This window comes from Eptatretus burgeri, chromosome 8 (assembly GCF_056783735.1).
Source record: "Eptatretus burgeri isolate ZD-2024b chromosome 8, Ebu_testis_v1, whole genome shotgun sequence".
In the NCBI taxonomy this organism is placed as follows: Eukaryota; Metazoa; Chordata; class Myxini; order Myxiniformes; family Myxinidae; genus Eptatretus; species Eptatretus burgeri.
The window spans coordinates 95,551,416-95,567,105 of NC_140968.1; the positions used below are offsets into that span (position 1 = coordinate 95,551,416).

General features: G+C 46.6%; 1 protein-coding gene across 1 annotated transcript in view; it reads right to left on the reverse strand.

Moving 5' to 3' along the window:
* The window catches only part of LOC147022316 (ubiquilin-1-like), a 50,521-nt gene that overhangs the window by 13,273 nt on the left and 21,558 nt on the right, over nt 1-15,690 (reverse strand). The window contains exons 8-9 of the mRNA XM_085893085.1: nt 7,185-7,268; nt 131-246 (exon numbers count right to left, since the gene is read on the reverse strand). Coding sequence (XP_085749211.1) covers nt 131-246; nt 7,185-7,268 — 200 coding nt within the window. The remainder of the gene's footprint in view (nt 1-130; nt 247-7,184; nt 7,269-15,690) is intronic.

A 15,690-nucleotide genomic window follows, 5' to 3' on the forward strand; every position in this document is an offset into this window, starting at 1 on the left:
CGAGTCAAAAAATGTCAACGTTAAAAGAAAACATGCACACGTGCACGCACAAGCACACATGCGGAATACAAGTTTCAGTTCATATTTGATACAAGCATCAGTGACAACAAATTAACAAATCGGTATTTACCCGGGCATGAGACCTGGAACTTCTTGCGCAAGTGTCTGTAGGCCTTGCTGTATCTGCATGAGAGCTTGCATGGCACGGGGATTCGTCATCGCCGAAAGCACGTCTGGGTTCTGCATCTACGCATGGAAAGCAGGAGTACATTTAGCAGGCAAACAGGCAGGATGTGACAAGCAGAATACAACACAAAAGAACAGGCCATGTTACGTCGCCATCTTGTGCAAACCAACACATCGGGGCTTTTAAAGCTCAGCCATTTGAAGGAGCAGCTTCCCCATGAATAATATGTGCAACACTAGCCGAAACCCCGTCACAGACGGATTCCGTTCCATGAGCCCAATATGACAACCAGTGGCGGCTCTTGTAAGAGCCGGATCTCAGTCGATGTACTCCATGGCCTTACTTAATGAAGCCTACAAAACGTCCTTGTACACGACATTTTTGGTGTACACTACTCCTTGTGAAGAAGTCCCCTGATTTGTGCACGTGTCTACTTTGACGTACACCGTATCAAAACTTCTCAGGTCACAGTACCGAGAAAAACGTGATGCGACCGCGAGGAGGAGCACAAAATTGGTCCTTCAGTATTAATATATAGATGCTTCAGAGTTGAAGGTTGACTATTGCCAATGTGCGATGCACTCTTACAGGTACGAAGTTTCTTTCAGTCCAGGTCACAGTACCGAGAAAAACGTGACGTGACCACTAGGAGGAGCACAAAATTGGTCCTTCAGTATTAATATATAGATTCATGGTGTTACAAAAGCTGTGTACCACAACACAGCACGAACATGCAGAGCCCCTCAGCAGAAGTGTTTTGCAACACACAGACACACACGTTTTTGGGAGGGGCTGTTATTACAAATAACGAATAACCCCCTCCTACACCACCCCCCCCCAAATGATTTGTGTTGGTGCACTCTTTTTCATGTACTCGGGACATGTGGATGGGGATAATTGTCTCGTATATGGCCTGTGTGAGAGAGAGGCCTTGTCATTTTAGACGAGGGAGGTGAAAGATGTCCTATTGTGGTTTCTTGAACCAGGAGAGAGGGAAATGCTCCGGGTGTCTCCTTCATGCTGTGCTGTGTCACGTGATTGGGTTTTCGTATATCATGCCTCGCCCGCTAGGGGTGGCAGGAATGTGCTTCTGGTCACGCAATAAAGCGGAGTTGATGCTGGCACGCTTGCTTCTCGTGTTCCACTGCACCTCGTACACTCTAGTTGGCGACGAGGATGGTTGAAAACGGACTTGTGCCCGTTTTCGTCGGAGACGACTTCGGATTGTTTTCAGAACAATTGGAATGCTATTTCCACGCGAATGATGTGGTCGACGAGAGCAAACAGAAGTCGATCTTGCTCGCTTCGCTTTCGGTGGAGCATTATCGACTACTGAGTGATTTGGTGGCGCCAAACAAGCCCCGGGATGACGGGCTGTCGTTTCGGGACATTGTGCAGAAGATGAAAGCACACATGGCGCCGGAGAAGTCATTACAGCTCGCTTGATACCAGTTCAATCGCCTCTCGAAAGGGGCAGAGGAACGCGTCGCTGATTTCGTGGCGCGGATTAAGCATTCTTCCATGGCATGCAAGTTCACGGCGGGGGAGCGTCCAGCTCGGCTCAGAGATCGTTTTATCGCTGGTTTACAAGATGCGAAGATGGTTTTAGCGGTTTTACGGCTGAAGGGTGAAGCCATTACATTCGACTCGGCAGTCAGCGTAGCTACAGCGGTCGAGCAGACTCGCGGGGATGTTCGGGCCATCACCGGCCACGCGGGGTCGCGAGCACCCCGGGGCGCGCGCACGACCTTCGATGCGGGTTGGACGTCGCCGCGCGGCCGCACGTGCGGCGAGGTGACCCCGCGGACGTGTTTGGGATGCAGAGGTCGACACCTGCGCCGTGCGTGTCCGTATAAAGGCACCGTGTGTTTGAATTGTCACAAGGTGGGTCATCTGACGCGTGTGTGCCGTGGGGCGCCGGCCACCGTTAAGGTCATGGACGGCGATGTGCGAGGCGACCTGGGGCGGAACCGGCTGCCTTTGATGGGCCTGTTTTCAATTGGCCCGGCGGCGGCGTGCCCGATGACGGTGGAAGTCGAAGTGAACAAAATGCCGATCACGTTCCAGGTCGATACGGGAGCGGCTGTGTCGATCATCGGCGAACAGACCGCGCGTAGACTCAACGGCCTGAAGCTTATCAGGTCAAACCTCACGCTGTTCACGTACACCCACGAGAAGATAACGCCAGTCGGGATGGCAGACGTGTCTGTGCGGTTCCAAGGCCAGGTCGCCACGCTTCGGGTGTACGTCGTGTGAGGGAGGGGACCGTCTTTCCTTGGCCAAGATTGGCTGGCCCGCATCAGGCTAAACTGGGCCGCAGTTCACCTTGTGCAACCCGTGCCGAGCCGATGGGAGGATCAGTTGGAGAAGATTCTTCAAAGACATCAAGGGTTGTTTGGCGACGACCTTGGGAAACTCAAGGGCATGGAGGCAAAACTCTTCCTGAAGGAGGGGGTGGTTCCTCGGTTTTGTAAACCACGTCCGGTGCCGTATGCCCTGCGGGACAAGGTCAAGGGTGAACTGGATAGGCTGGAGGCCTGTGGAGTGATCGAACGGGTGTCGTGCTCAGATTGGGCCACCCCGGTTGTCACGGTGCTGAAACGGAATGGAGACGTCCGATTGTGCGGGGACTTCAAATCCACGGTTAACCCAGGGCTTAGCATGGAGCACCGTGGAGCTCCCCGGGGACGTCGGGCAGGCTGGGCGGTCGGGGGCAGTTTGTATTGCAGATGGCGCGAGTCCGGCGAGGGTGTCACCTCGACCGAGCCGGGAGGCATCTGAGCCTGGACTGTCTGGCGGCGCTGCCTGTCCGAGGCGGGTCAGGGTGCGGCCGCGGTACTTGGAGGATTATGAGTGTTGATGGGTTTCAGGTGGTCATGTTATGATTGTCCTTTCATCATTTGACTTGTCATTTTACGAGGGGAGGAGTGTGCTGTGTCACGTGATTGGGTTTTCGTATATCATGCCTCGCTCGCTAGGGGTGGCAGGAATGTGCTTCTGGTCACGCAATAAAGCGGAGTTGATGCTGGCACGCTTGCTTCTCGTGTTCCACTGCACCTCGTACACTCTACATGCATGCTGCGTTATGCCTCCCTGCACCAACCTCTCTTCCTCTCACACACTTGGGGGAGGATGAGGTACTGCAGACTTCTCACCCAAGAGATGCAGACCCTCCAGTATTGGCCATTCCTAACTGATGACAGGCAAGGCGGCATACTATTGGACAATGCTGCTTTGCTCCATTGATGCAGAATCAGCATTGTCCGATTGGCCGAGACACTACTGTTGTGCATGTGGGGGGTGGAGGACAGGGGGGGTGGAGCATCACTGGCTGTTGTCTTGGGGTGGGGAAGGGGTGTAGGGGAGGATTGTATAAAAGCGCAGGCTCAGCATTCACAGCAGTTTTGGCTGGAGTTAATCTTCACTTGTGCTCTTGGGACGTGCAGATTAGATCTTTTCTCACTTGACCTTGCCGAGAGGTTCTGTCTTGTCCACATACTGCCAGCCAACCAGTCTGGGGATGAATTGTCTGCCTGCTATAATCACTCACCCAGTTCTCATTTCATTTATCAACTGTCTGTCTTGATCTGGGATTAGCATCTCTGTTGGCTCATGAATAATTATATATTTATTAAGCCTGCAATCTTTCCAGCGTGCTGAATATTCGAATCGAGAGCCCCTGAAGGATTAAATCAATTTTAATTCTAATAGTAATAACCAATGTGGTGTCAACCATGCTTTGAAGGCAGGAATATGCTAAATATTGCTCGGGCGTGATCTCCATTGAATTTGGTCAACCGCAGACAACTCCTCTGTGCAGGGTCTTTGCACCAGTTGCAAGTTTGGTTGAGCGATTGATGTGGGGGCCAATGCTCTTCAGGAGCATGATTCAAACCTGAGTCTTGCAGGGAAAAATTGAATTTTTATGCCTGTGTGCACAATTGGTTTTCTATTACATTCAAAAGTTTTTTTTGTTTGTTTTGGCAAGCATGGGGAAAATAAATTTGGCAGATCATTGCACATGCAGTGGTGAATACGAGGTTTCATCTGCAGATTCCAGTGGAGAGAAATATCGGTTTGGAACTTCACCTAAACCCAGTGTCATGCTATGGTTCCCCTCATCGGGGTTAGGGGGAGGGTGGAGGGGATGGGGGAGAGGCAGTGCAGTGAAATTTTGCGATGTTGAACCAAGCCGTAAGGAAAGTAAAAGGTGTGTGCAAGGTAGCACTCACGGTATAAGTACCAGAAACCAAGGTGTGCACAACAGCACTGGCTGAGGAAACTCTGTGGTATGTGAGCAAAGGTCAGATTGGCACTCATGGTCAGACAGATCTCAGGCGAGTCGAGTCGGCCCTCGCACTCAGTCAATGCTTGCACTTGTTGGCTCAACACTCACAGGATTTGAGTCGGCACCCACGGCCCAGGAGTGAGTGTGGGGTAGCACCAGAGGATTAGGAATTACAAGGGGATCAGCAGGAGCCCCAATTGGCAGTGTGTAGGTTTTGTTATCATTAGCTCACCTGGAACATGATTCAGGGGAGCTTATGAGATGGCACGTCGTCCGTCTGTCAGTCCGTCCGTCCGTCCATCCATCTGTCCATCCATTCATCCATCCGTCCACAAACACTTTCAACTTCTTCTCTGAAACTACACGTCATTTTGATGAAACTTGACCACAACCTTCATCACCGTGGATGCACCAAAGTTTGTTCATGGCATTAAAAAAAATAAATAAACGTCCCGAAGGGGGTCTTCAGGGGGTTGCCCCCCCCCCCAAAATAGGTATTTGCTTTCTTAGAAACTACACATGTAATTCTCATGAAACTTGACCACAACCTTCATCACCAGTGACGTACCAAAGTTTGTTGACGGCATAAAATTATTTTTTATTTAATCAATAGATATTTACTTTCTTCTCCATTACATATTTTGTGGGTCATACATGCCCACCAGTGGTTCCCTGGTTATATATATAAGCCTGGTGTTGGCTCAGTGGTTAGGGTGGCGGCTTGGGATCCTCGGGTCCTGAGTTCAAGCCCCGTCGGCCGCTGAATTAATACACCAGGGGGTTGACTCAGCCTGTCATCCTTCCGAGGTTGGCGAAATGAGTACCAGTTCTAGTGTGTGTACTGGTAGAGTGGCACTGCATCAGCGACACAGTCGCGCTTCAAGAAATGATAGCTACCCCAGCAGCTAAGCTGCCATACGACCACCACCTGGTTATCTTATTCAGCCGCTACCAGGTGAGCGCCCAGGGGTATTGCCCCTATGTTTTTATATAGGTACTGCGAGTCATGAGCATTTGGCCGATTGAAGGCAGTTGGAGAAGAGAGCAGGAGGTTCAAGGCCAGCAGCAGCTACAGGTGTGAACAGAGGTCCGAGAATCGTGAGGCCATGGGTCACAATTGCGATAGGACAATGGAGGCATTTAAATTGTTGGGACATCCTTGGGGGAGGGAAGTTGGGTAGGGGAAGGGAGGTTAATCCCCAAGCTGCATTTTTACCAAGGGAGGGGGATCAGTTTGGCCAGCCTTTGGAGAAATTACCCATGGTAAATTTGGTTCGCCAGCAAGTGTGGAGACTTGCCTGGCACAATGTGGACCTAGGGCCAAGTAAAGTGTTTGCCTTGGGCTGGGCTGCACAGGGAGCTTGGTGGCAGTGCTTCGCTGCACTCCGGATCCATCAGGATGCAGTCCAAGCTTTAGTTTTGGGCCAAGGGGCCTGAAACCTGGCAGTCGATGGACCTTGGTGGGAAGCAGACCCCGTGGAGATCCGAGCTGCTCCCCTGATGTTTCACAGGCAGTGTGGTTGATCAATGTGTGTGCCATCCCTCGGAAGGACGTTAAACTGGGCATCCCATATGTCGGCATTATTTGGTGGATGTTTGGTCAAGACCTGACAGTGCCCTTTGTGAAAAGTATGTGAGCTATCACCAGCACCAGGAACAAATTCAAAAAATTCCTACCCTAACTATGCTGAGAAAGCAATGCCAAACCACCCAAAATAACCCTTGCTCAGGAAGCTCTGTCAGAAGCGCCGACACTCTGTGAAGACTTCGGTACATCAGAGAGAGGTGGGGGCTTAAGGCAAATTACAGAAGGGAAGGGCTGTGTTTAATCGGCTTCAATGCAGTGGGAGACTCCATGGTAAAGTATACTTGTAAAATGTTCATTTTACATGATTATTTCAATTGTGATGTGTTTATTTTTGGATGCCGCCAACCTGCCTCCACATTTTCATGAAGCCCAGGAACCTAACCCCCTTTTTACCGTAGGAAATTAGTTTTGACGATCACAGCATTTTCCAGGAACCTCCGCGATATTTAAGGGTTGACTGTACATGGTAATTTGCCTTCCATGAATTTAATCTGCCTTCCAGCATCAGCAGGAAGAGAAAAAAGAAAACAAAAATGCAAATGCAAGGCTTTTGGCCAGGCCTGTATAGTTTGATACCACAATACATGAGGAGGGGTACTTTTAGCAAATCCACCATGTCATTGTGAATGATGGAGATGTGAACGAGTCCGATTTGTTGTAACTCAACCATTCTACTTGCCAATTACAGTATTTCCCACCCTACTCTCTCTTCCTCTTTTCCTGTTCATTAATTCCCACTGTCAGTTCCACCTTCCTCTTCCAACCTTGCTCCTGTAAAAAAAAAAAATATATATATATATATATATATATATACATATACATACATATACATATATATATATATATATATATATATATATATATATATATATATACATATATATATACATATATATATATATATATACATATATATATATATATATATGTATATATATATATATATATATATATGTATACACACACATATATACATATACACACACACACACACACACACACACACACACACACACACACACACACACACACACACACACACACACACACACACATACATATATAGTAAAGGAAGTGCCTTAAAACCCAACCAGGTATTAAAAAAAATAGAAAGTACTCACCTGCTGCAGAAATACAGGAAGCTGCAGCCTCATTTGCTCCCGAAGTTGTGAATTCCCCTCAAACATGGGACTGCTCAAAAAGATCTACCGGAATGCACAGAAGACCAACCCTTTGATCGCAATTCAGGTACATCCAACGATGAAAACAAGTTTTTTTTTTTTTTTTTTTTTACTAAAAAGTGATTCATGATTAAAAATGCTTACAATTAATAACTTGGCTTTTGTGAAGTAGATAATTATTTCATTTAGCAGCTGAAAAGAAGTATGCAAGTGATAGGTGGATATTGACCATAGAAAAAGAAAAAGACGAAGACGAAGACGAAGACAAAGAAGAAGAAAAATCGGAAACTATTCCATGCAGGACAAATAAAAAGTGTGATTCAAACAAAAGTAATTTTTAACATCACAATTTGTAATCAACAAGAAATAACCTGGAAGGATATTCAGTGAGAGTGAAACAACAATCTTAATGCAAATGGTAAAGGAAAATGAAGATGTTCTATTTTGGCCCTGCAAAAGGGGTCAATGACACCTCAGCTGGAAACAAGGGGTTCCCAACCAGGAGGTGAAATTCTCAATCATCATGGTTCATGGATTTTTTTTCACCCGACAGGAAAAGCTTTTCTTGAACGATGTGGCAACTTTATATCTGTGCATTTCTCAGAAGAACACACACCATCGATCGATCGAAGTGCAGTACGGGAGAGGTAACACAAATTAGTCTTGAACGTATTGCACCGGTTTCATATACTGTGCTGATTTATCAATCGTCTTATACATTTCCTCCAATTTATGTACATGTATACATATAATACCCGTCTCCATGTCATTGCCTTGCTTGTGATATAGTGTACAAAATCATGAGTTTTGGTAGTCCAAAAAAAAAAAAACCTGCCGATTAAACAGACACGAGACCGCTCCAGACTTACCAACTCAACTACCTTGGTACCCCCTCTCATGACATGGAAGTGTCTCAATCTCTTGTGGAGGTCCTCTCGAGACGTATTATTAAAGAAAAAAAAATAATTGTTAATTAATTATCTCTTCATGGTTGCTTGCGTTTTGTAACTCACGTTCAAAGCGACCAGGACGTGGTGTACGACAAACTCCTTTTTGCCCGATGTGGGTCTCTTTTCCCTCCTTTACCTCTCCCACCGATGTTTTCACCCTGTCTGTCTGTGAACAGGATCTCAAAAAGTTGTGGACGAATTTGAACGAAATTTGGTGGAGAGGTTGGGTGTGTAACAAGGAAGTATTGATTCAATTTTTGTGAAGATCAGAATCCAAATCCGAAGATGAGAATTTTATAAAATGATTCTTCATCACTGAGAGATGGGGCCAAAAATGATATGTAGCATGATATTTCAAAAAGTTGTGGACGAGTTACGACAAGACGAAGTGGACGAGTTGGGTGACAAGAATAAGCCGATTTGCTTTTTGGTTGAGGTCCAGATTCAGATCTGGCCTATCAATAGGATACAAAATGTAAACCGTTCAGCCTGGCATGGGCACTCTTTCCGTCATTAACATTCTTAGGCCTAAGTCACATTTGCTCTACGGCAAGGATACGGCGGCCGTACGCCCTCTGAATTGACAGAAACGTGCGGCGGCCGCAGAGAAACTGAGGTGGCCTCAGGGTGGCCCTACGCCATATGGCTATATTTTACAGGCCGTAAGGTCGCCGTGGAATTATAACTTTTTTATTTCTACGTTCGCCGTAGCAATTCGACAAGCCGAAAAAAAAAAACTGGTAAAAAAAATAAAAATTAACCCATTCGTTACCGTCCGTCTGGCCGCACGTTCGCCTTAGGACCCCCTGCGGTCCCCCTACGGTCGTCTTGCATCTGCCTTGAAAATTCTATGGCCACCGCAGGAACGCCCGAAGGTCACCGTGCGACATCAAATCAAAGACCGTAAGGCAACCCCACGTTTTCGGTCTCCACAATTTATAAATACGCCGTGCCGCTCCCCAAAAAATAAAAACATATGTGACTGCGACATTGTGTGACCGTGGAAATACTTCGGCCGCCGTATAATTGCTACTGGCCGTAGATTTTGGAGACCCCACGGCCGCCGTGGCAAATGTGACCGGGCCTTAATCATTCCCCGTTGTAATTTCTCACCTCTCCATACGACCACGTCAAAATGCCTGTTAACCGTGTGCAATCCCCACACACATTGTCAGCATGGTGTGTCCATTTGCGCGACTTTGGACATGGCTGTGGTGAGAAAGATCCACCTGAGCAACTATGTCTCTGTCAGGGTGCATGCGAGGGGGAAGCGGGTTGTGGGGGCAACGATGGGTTTTCCAGACAGTCCTTTCAGAGACATAGTGAGAGTGTGAGATGGTACTTATTAGGTCGTTACTTATCAAATCCCAACCAACCTTGCCACGGGGACTCGGGATCATGCGACAGGTTGTGGCGATGTAATTTGCCTTCATTCCCAAGCGGGTTTTCCACCTTGGACGAACTCCGTGTTAAGGTGCATAAATAGCTTATTGGGGCATTTTGTGGGGCACACGTACAGGAACTAAATATTATTATAACCACAAACTACAGTATTCAGGATTATTATAAACACAAACTGCAGGGATGCATTGACAAGGAAAAAACTTTTGGTCACCTTGACTTAAATTAAACCTTCACTCAAGTACAAAATAGACATGTTTAAGTACACTTCAACACAGCGCGAAACATTTGAAGCTGGGAGATAAAGCAGCACAGCATCCACCGAGCGCTTACCACATTGTTGGTTCTCCACTGGAGGACAAAACGTCGTCACTTCTACACTGGCAGACGGTGTAGAAGCGATGTAAGGAATATGACAGTGCTGTTCTTGTAAATTTTGGACGACGTTATATCGTACGAGCAAAACTTTAATAAACTATTGTCCCATAACTTAACAACATTCCATCGAAATGATGCAAATCCACTCGACTTAAATCAGCGACTTACTGTATCCAGTCCCATCAAGACATGGCCGACTTCTGGTGACATTTATTATCAGATTTCTCCAAACCTGGAGTTCCTCAAGGTAGCTTTCTGGGCCCTGTTTTTCTGGTTTTCATCAATGATCTCTCCGACTCTCTGGAAAATCCTCTTTAGCACTTTGCTGATGACTCCACCCTCTGCTGTACCATCTGTCATCCCTCAAAACGGCAAGCAGCAGCTTCTTCACTCTCTGCAGATCGAGGTAAAAATCACAAACTGGTCCAACACGTGGAACATGTCTTTCAATCCTGACAAATCTCACACTCACTGTGTCTCTCCAAAAGGACCGTTTAGAAAAACCCCCATCCACTTTCTCAAAAATCCTCTGGAAGAAGTCCTTTCTTTCAAGCTTCTGGGTCTCACTATCTGCCATGATCTTTCCTGGGAAAGCCACATTTCCAACCTGGCCTCCAAAGCCTGTCGCCAACTGGGAATCCTCCGTTGTGCAAAGTCCTTCCTCGGCACACCTGAGCTCCTGACCACATACAAAGCTTTCATCCACAGCCTGATGGAGTACTGCTCTCCCCTCTGGGCTGGTGCTCTCCCCTCTGGGCTGGTGCTCTCCCCCCCTCATCTTTCTCGGCTTCACGCTGTGGAAACCAAGGCATTTCGGATCATTGGTCTCACTCTCTCACCGCAGGCAGGTCGGTGGTCTTTGTCTTCTTCTGTGTCCTCTACGGTCTCACCCCTCCTGTTCTGTCTACGATTTATCCCCACCATATTTCCGCAGGGCACTCAAGGTCCGCCAGCAACACCACTCTGGTAAAACTACCAAAATCACGAATCACTGTTCACCTTCACTCTTTTATTCCTCTTTTTAGATCCTCGTGGAGGATCTCTAAGTTTCACTCACGTTGTTGTTCTTCATCTTCTTCTTGTGGACTTTTTTTGTTTCACAGCCTCCAGTTTTCATCGAAAATTCCTGAAACTTGGCAGATATATGTAAAAATACCCTGCGCAGACAGAAACCATCGCCGATTTTGAAAATTCCTCCAAGAAAAAAAAGTTATGACGTCAAAATATCTCCGCCAATGGAAATCGCCGAAAAAATTATCTCCGAAACTCGGAAAGCTTTTGGAATTCTGTTTGCGGGAATCGAACAGCGCATTAGCAGAGATTAATTACTGCACATCTGATACATCACTATGACATCATATCAATTTTTATGACGCCATTCCTATTTTTTGACATTTTTTGTTTCACAACCCAGAGTTTTCATCGGATCTTCATGAAACTTGCCATGTATATGCAGAAAGCCCATGCGCAGGCAGTAACCATCTCCGATTTTGGAAATTCTTCCGAGAAATAAAGTTGACGTCATAATATCGCCGCTAATGGAAATCGCCTATACTATTATGTCCGAAACTAGGCAAGCCGTTTGAATTTTGTTTGCGGGAATCAAGCCGGGCATTAGCACAGATAATTTATCGCAAACCTGATACATCACAATTATGTCATATTCGTATTTATGACGTCATCATCAAGAGGATGAGGATCTTAGCTCATTTGAGCTTGTTTCCCACCTTTGGAATAAACTCCCTCACTGTTCAATCCCATTCTTCCCTCCAGGCCTTCAAAACGGCTGTTCACCACCACCACTTATCGTCCCCCATCCAAATCCTCAATCATTTCTACCCCCGTTAATCCACCCCAAACCCACCTCCTTCAAATTTCCTGCTTTCCTTCCTGAAAGTCCCTGTATGTCCATCTTGTACACCCCATCCCTCTCCCTTCCATAGATCTCCTCATGTTGCTGTTCCCCACTGTCTTGTCCTTCCCACTCCCGCCCCTCTCGTCTCATACCCCCCCCCCCCTTTGATGTGCGTTGTGTGTAAAGCTCTCATACGAGCCCCGACAAGGTATGCAAAAAAACAATAAATAAGTAAATAAATAAATTAAAAAAAACATCCCTATCCTGCACTGCTTTCCGAAGCCCTGGCAGAGACAGCTTCGTTGTAGCTTTCATCTCCCAATTAACCCCATCCATCCAGCACATACAAGTCTGCATCAGCGGCATAGCCGCGTCCCAACCAATGATGCAAACAGCAGCCACAGGCTGCACTCGAGAGGGAGAGAGCTGACAAGATTTTGTTCTTTTTTAGGTTTAAAGAAAGACCAGCTTTTCCACTTTCTTTCTTCACTGTCTGCAGTAGTTTAATCAAGCCCTCTTCATTTACTTCCTGCCAACAGAATAGTTTTTTTCAGCATACCTTAGATTGTTGATACATCTTCCTCCATTCTTGACTCCAGCGTCTCTATCATCCAAGTTAGATTTATCATCCGCCGCAGTCGGCCATCTTGGATCCGGCAACGCCCAAAATCAATAGGGTTCTTCCTTTTCAGGTGGTACATGTGACCCAAATTTCAAATCGATATGGCGAACAGTTTATGAGTTATCGCACTCACAGCTATAAATGTTGACGCCCAGCCAGCCAGTCGGACGGACGGACCGCCCCAGTCGGCCATCTTGGATCCGGCCATGCCAAAAATCAATAGGGTTCTTCCTTTTCAGGTGGTACATGTGTGACCCAAATTTCAAATCGGGATGGCGAACAGTTTATGAGTTATTGCACTCACAGCTATAAATGTTGACGCCCAGCCAGCCGGACGGACGACCCGGGTGATAACAATATCCACCTTCCGCCACGCGGCGGGGGATAATAAAAAACACCGATAACAAGAGGAGACTAAGCACTTGTATGTTTGGTTCCCGAATAACACATGGGCATTCACATGGTGCACACACTACACACATGGACCCCAAACCCTCCCACCTTACCCACCCTCAAGCTCCTGAGTGAGTGTTTCTCGTCCATTTAGTGATGAATTGCAGACTGTGTTCTGACTCTTGTAAAGAAGCACCAGGTAAACAACATAAACTTCAAGTAAGACGACTACTGAAAAACAAATTTACAAACTACCGCACCGACAGTGCACAACAAACAACTTCAAACAACATGCCTGGCCAACAGACCTATGAAAGTCTTGGGCCAAAACAAAACGTTCCCCAGCAGACCCCCGAAGGAGGTGAGACCAGTAAAAAAAATTACCCCGTGTGGGGGTGGTGGTCATCTCTATAATACCACAAGTTCTCAATGTTCAGTTCAGGTAACCGCGAAACAGTCCAAACTAACCGTTTAGATTGAAATAGTTCACAGAGATACACTAGGATAATACTACTCATGACATAATTAATAAATATGTATTGTTCATTTAGTACCCAGATTAACACATCAGAATCACCAGTAAGTGCAATACGTGGTTTTCCGGTCCGTCCACTCTCTGGGGACATTTCTCTTCCGGTTGAAGAAAAAGTATTACATGAGATATTGGGGTTTGAAAAATCGTTAGAGCTAGCAAATTCATTATCAATTCCACAGAAGTTTATTGACACTGCACAAAGTGACATGTGAGGTATGAAAAAACATTTTGTATGCCAGATTCATTAATTGTTAATTCATTAATTATGGAATGTACTCATTGATATATTAATCAGAAAGCCCGAAGCATGTAGCATAATTTATCACTTATCCCCTCATCCGGGATCCGTGGCCTCGCCCCACAGCCTGCAGCCCTATGTCCGCAGGTGATTATGTTTGATATCGGCACGATCGAGAGGAGCCTGCGAATTATCCCTGCTGATGCAATCGTTCAGCCAGAATATTGGTTGTCAAGATGTTGCGTGATTAAATCACCAATACAGTCACTCGAATTTATACCGCCGACATACTTCTTAACAACACCTTCGCCCCCGAAACCACAGTAAATCTGAACCACGCTGGCCACTGCTCAGACGCCATGACCGGACTACTGCGCAGTTCTACTGCGCAGTTTGGTTAAAGATGACTCGGCATTTTGGCGCGCACGAAATTATATTTTGAAAATAAATACCGACGTTTACATTTCGGGTTTTGAAACTTTTGCACCTTCGGCGGAACATGTATAAATATAAAAGGCTAAAAAATGTGTTTTATATTTATATTTCATTTCAACTTCCTTCTTTGCGAATCGCATCGGTGTTTTTGGCCATCTTCCAGATCACGTGACGATCAAACGGGAAGGAAATTCAAAAATCTGTCCAGTTAGATACAAGATAATATTTTTTACTATCATAATCAATAAACAGTTGCCGAATATCTTGTGGAATTGCAAACGAAATAGGTTTTGAAAATGGCGATTTTTATAACTTACGTGACCTCGTCCCTGACAAAAGTTATATCGTTGTGCAACACTCATCGACCTCTACCCACATACCAAGTTTCATCAAGATCGGAAAGAAAATTGTTGACGGACGGACGGACATTTGGTCCGGCTTTATTAGGTCATCTCGGTAGAGATTTTATTTTTTTTTTTTTTTTGTATACCTTGGTCGAGGCTCGTATGAGAGCTAACGCACAACTCACAGCAAGGAGGCATGAGACAAGAGGGGCGGGAGTGGAAGGGACAAAACAGTGGGGAACAGACACATTAGGTGAACTGTGGAAGGGAGAGGGATGGGGATGGGACGGGGAACATGGCGAAGAGAAGATGGACATTTCAGGGACTTTCAGGAAGGAAAGCAGGAGAAATGAAGGAAGTGGGCTTGGGTGGATTATCGGGGGTAGAAAAGATCGAGGATTTGGATGGGGGAAGATAAGAGGTGGTGGTGAACAGCTGTTTTGAAGGCCTGGAGGGAAGAATGGGGTTGAATGGAGTGAGGGAGTTTATTCCAAAGGCAGGAAATAGAGGAATGAAAGAGTGAAGGTGAGCAATGATTTGTGATTTTGGTAGTTTTACCATCAGGGGTTGTTGGCGGACCTTGAGCGCCCTGCGGAAATGTGGTGGGGACAAATCGCAGAGAGAGCAGGGGGGCAAGGCTGGAGAGGAGTCGGTAGAAGACAGAAAGACCACCGACCAACCTGCGGTGATTGAGTGAGAGGCCCAAAGACTCAGCTTCATTGCGGGAGATGCCGATGATCTTAAATGCCCTGGTTTCGACAGCGTGAAGCCGAGAAAGGTGGGAGGCAGGAGCACCAGCCCAGAGGGGAGAGCAGTACTCCATCAGGCTACGGACAAAAGCTTTGTAAGTGGTCAGGAGCTCAAGAGGGCCGAGGAAGGACTTAGCACGACGGAGGATTCCCAGTCGGCGACTGGCTTTTGAGGCGAGGTTGGAAATGTGACTTTCCCAGGAAAGGTCATGGCAGATAGTGAGACCTACAAGCTTGAAAGAAAAGACTTCTTCCAGAGGATTGTTGAGAAAGTGGATGGGGGGGTTTTGTAAACGGTCCTTTCGAAGAGACATAGTGAGAGTGTGAGATTTGTCTGGATTGAAAGACATGTTCCACGTGTTGGACCAGTTTTGGATTTTATCCAGATCTGCAGTGAGTGAAGAAGCTGCTGCTTGCCGGTCTGAGGGATGACAGATGGTACGGCAGAGGGTGGAGTCGTCGGCAAAGAGAAATTGAGGATTTTCCAGAGAGTCCGAGAGATCATTGATGAAAACCAGAAAAAGAACAGGGCCCAGAACGCTACCT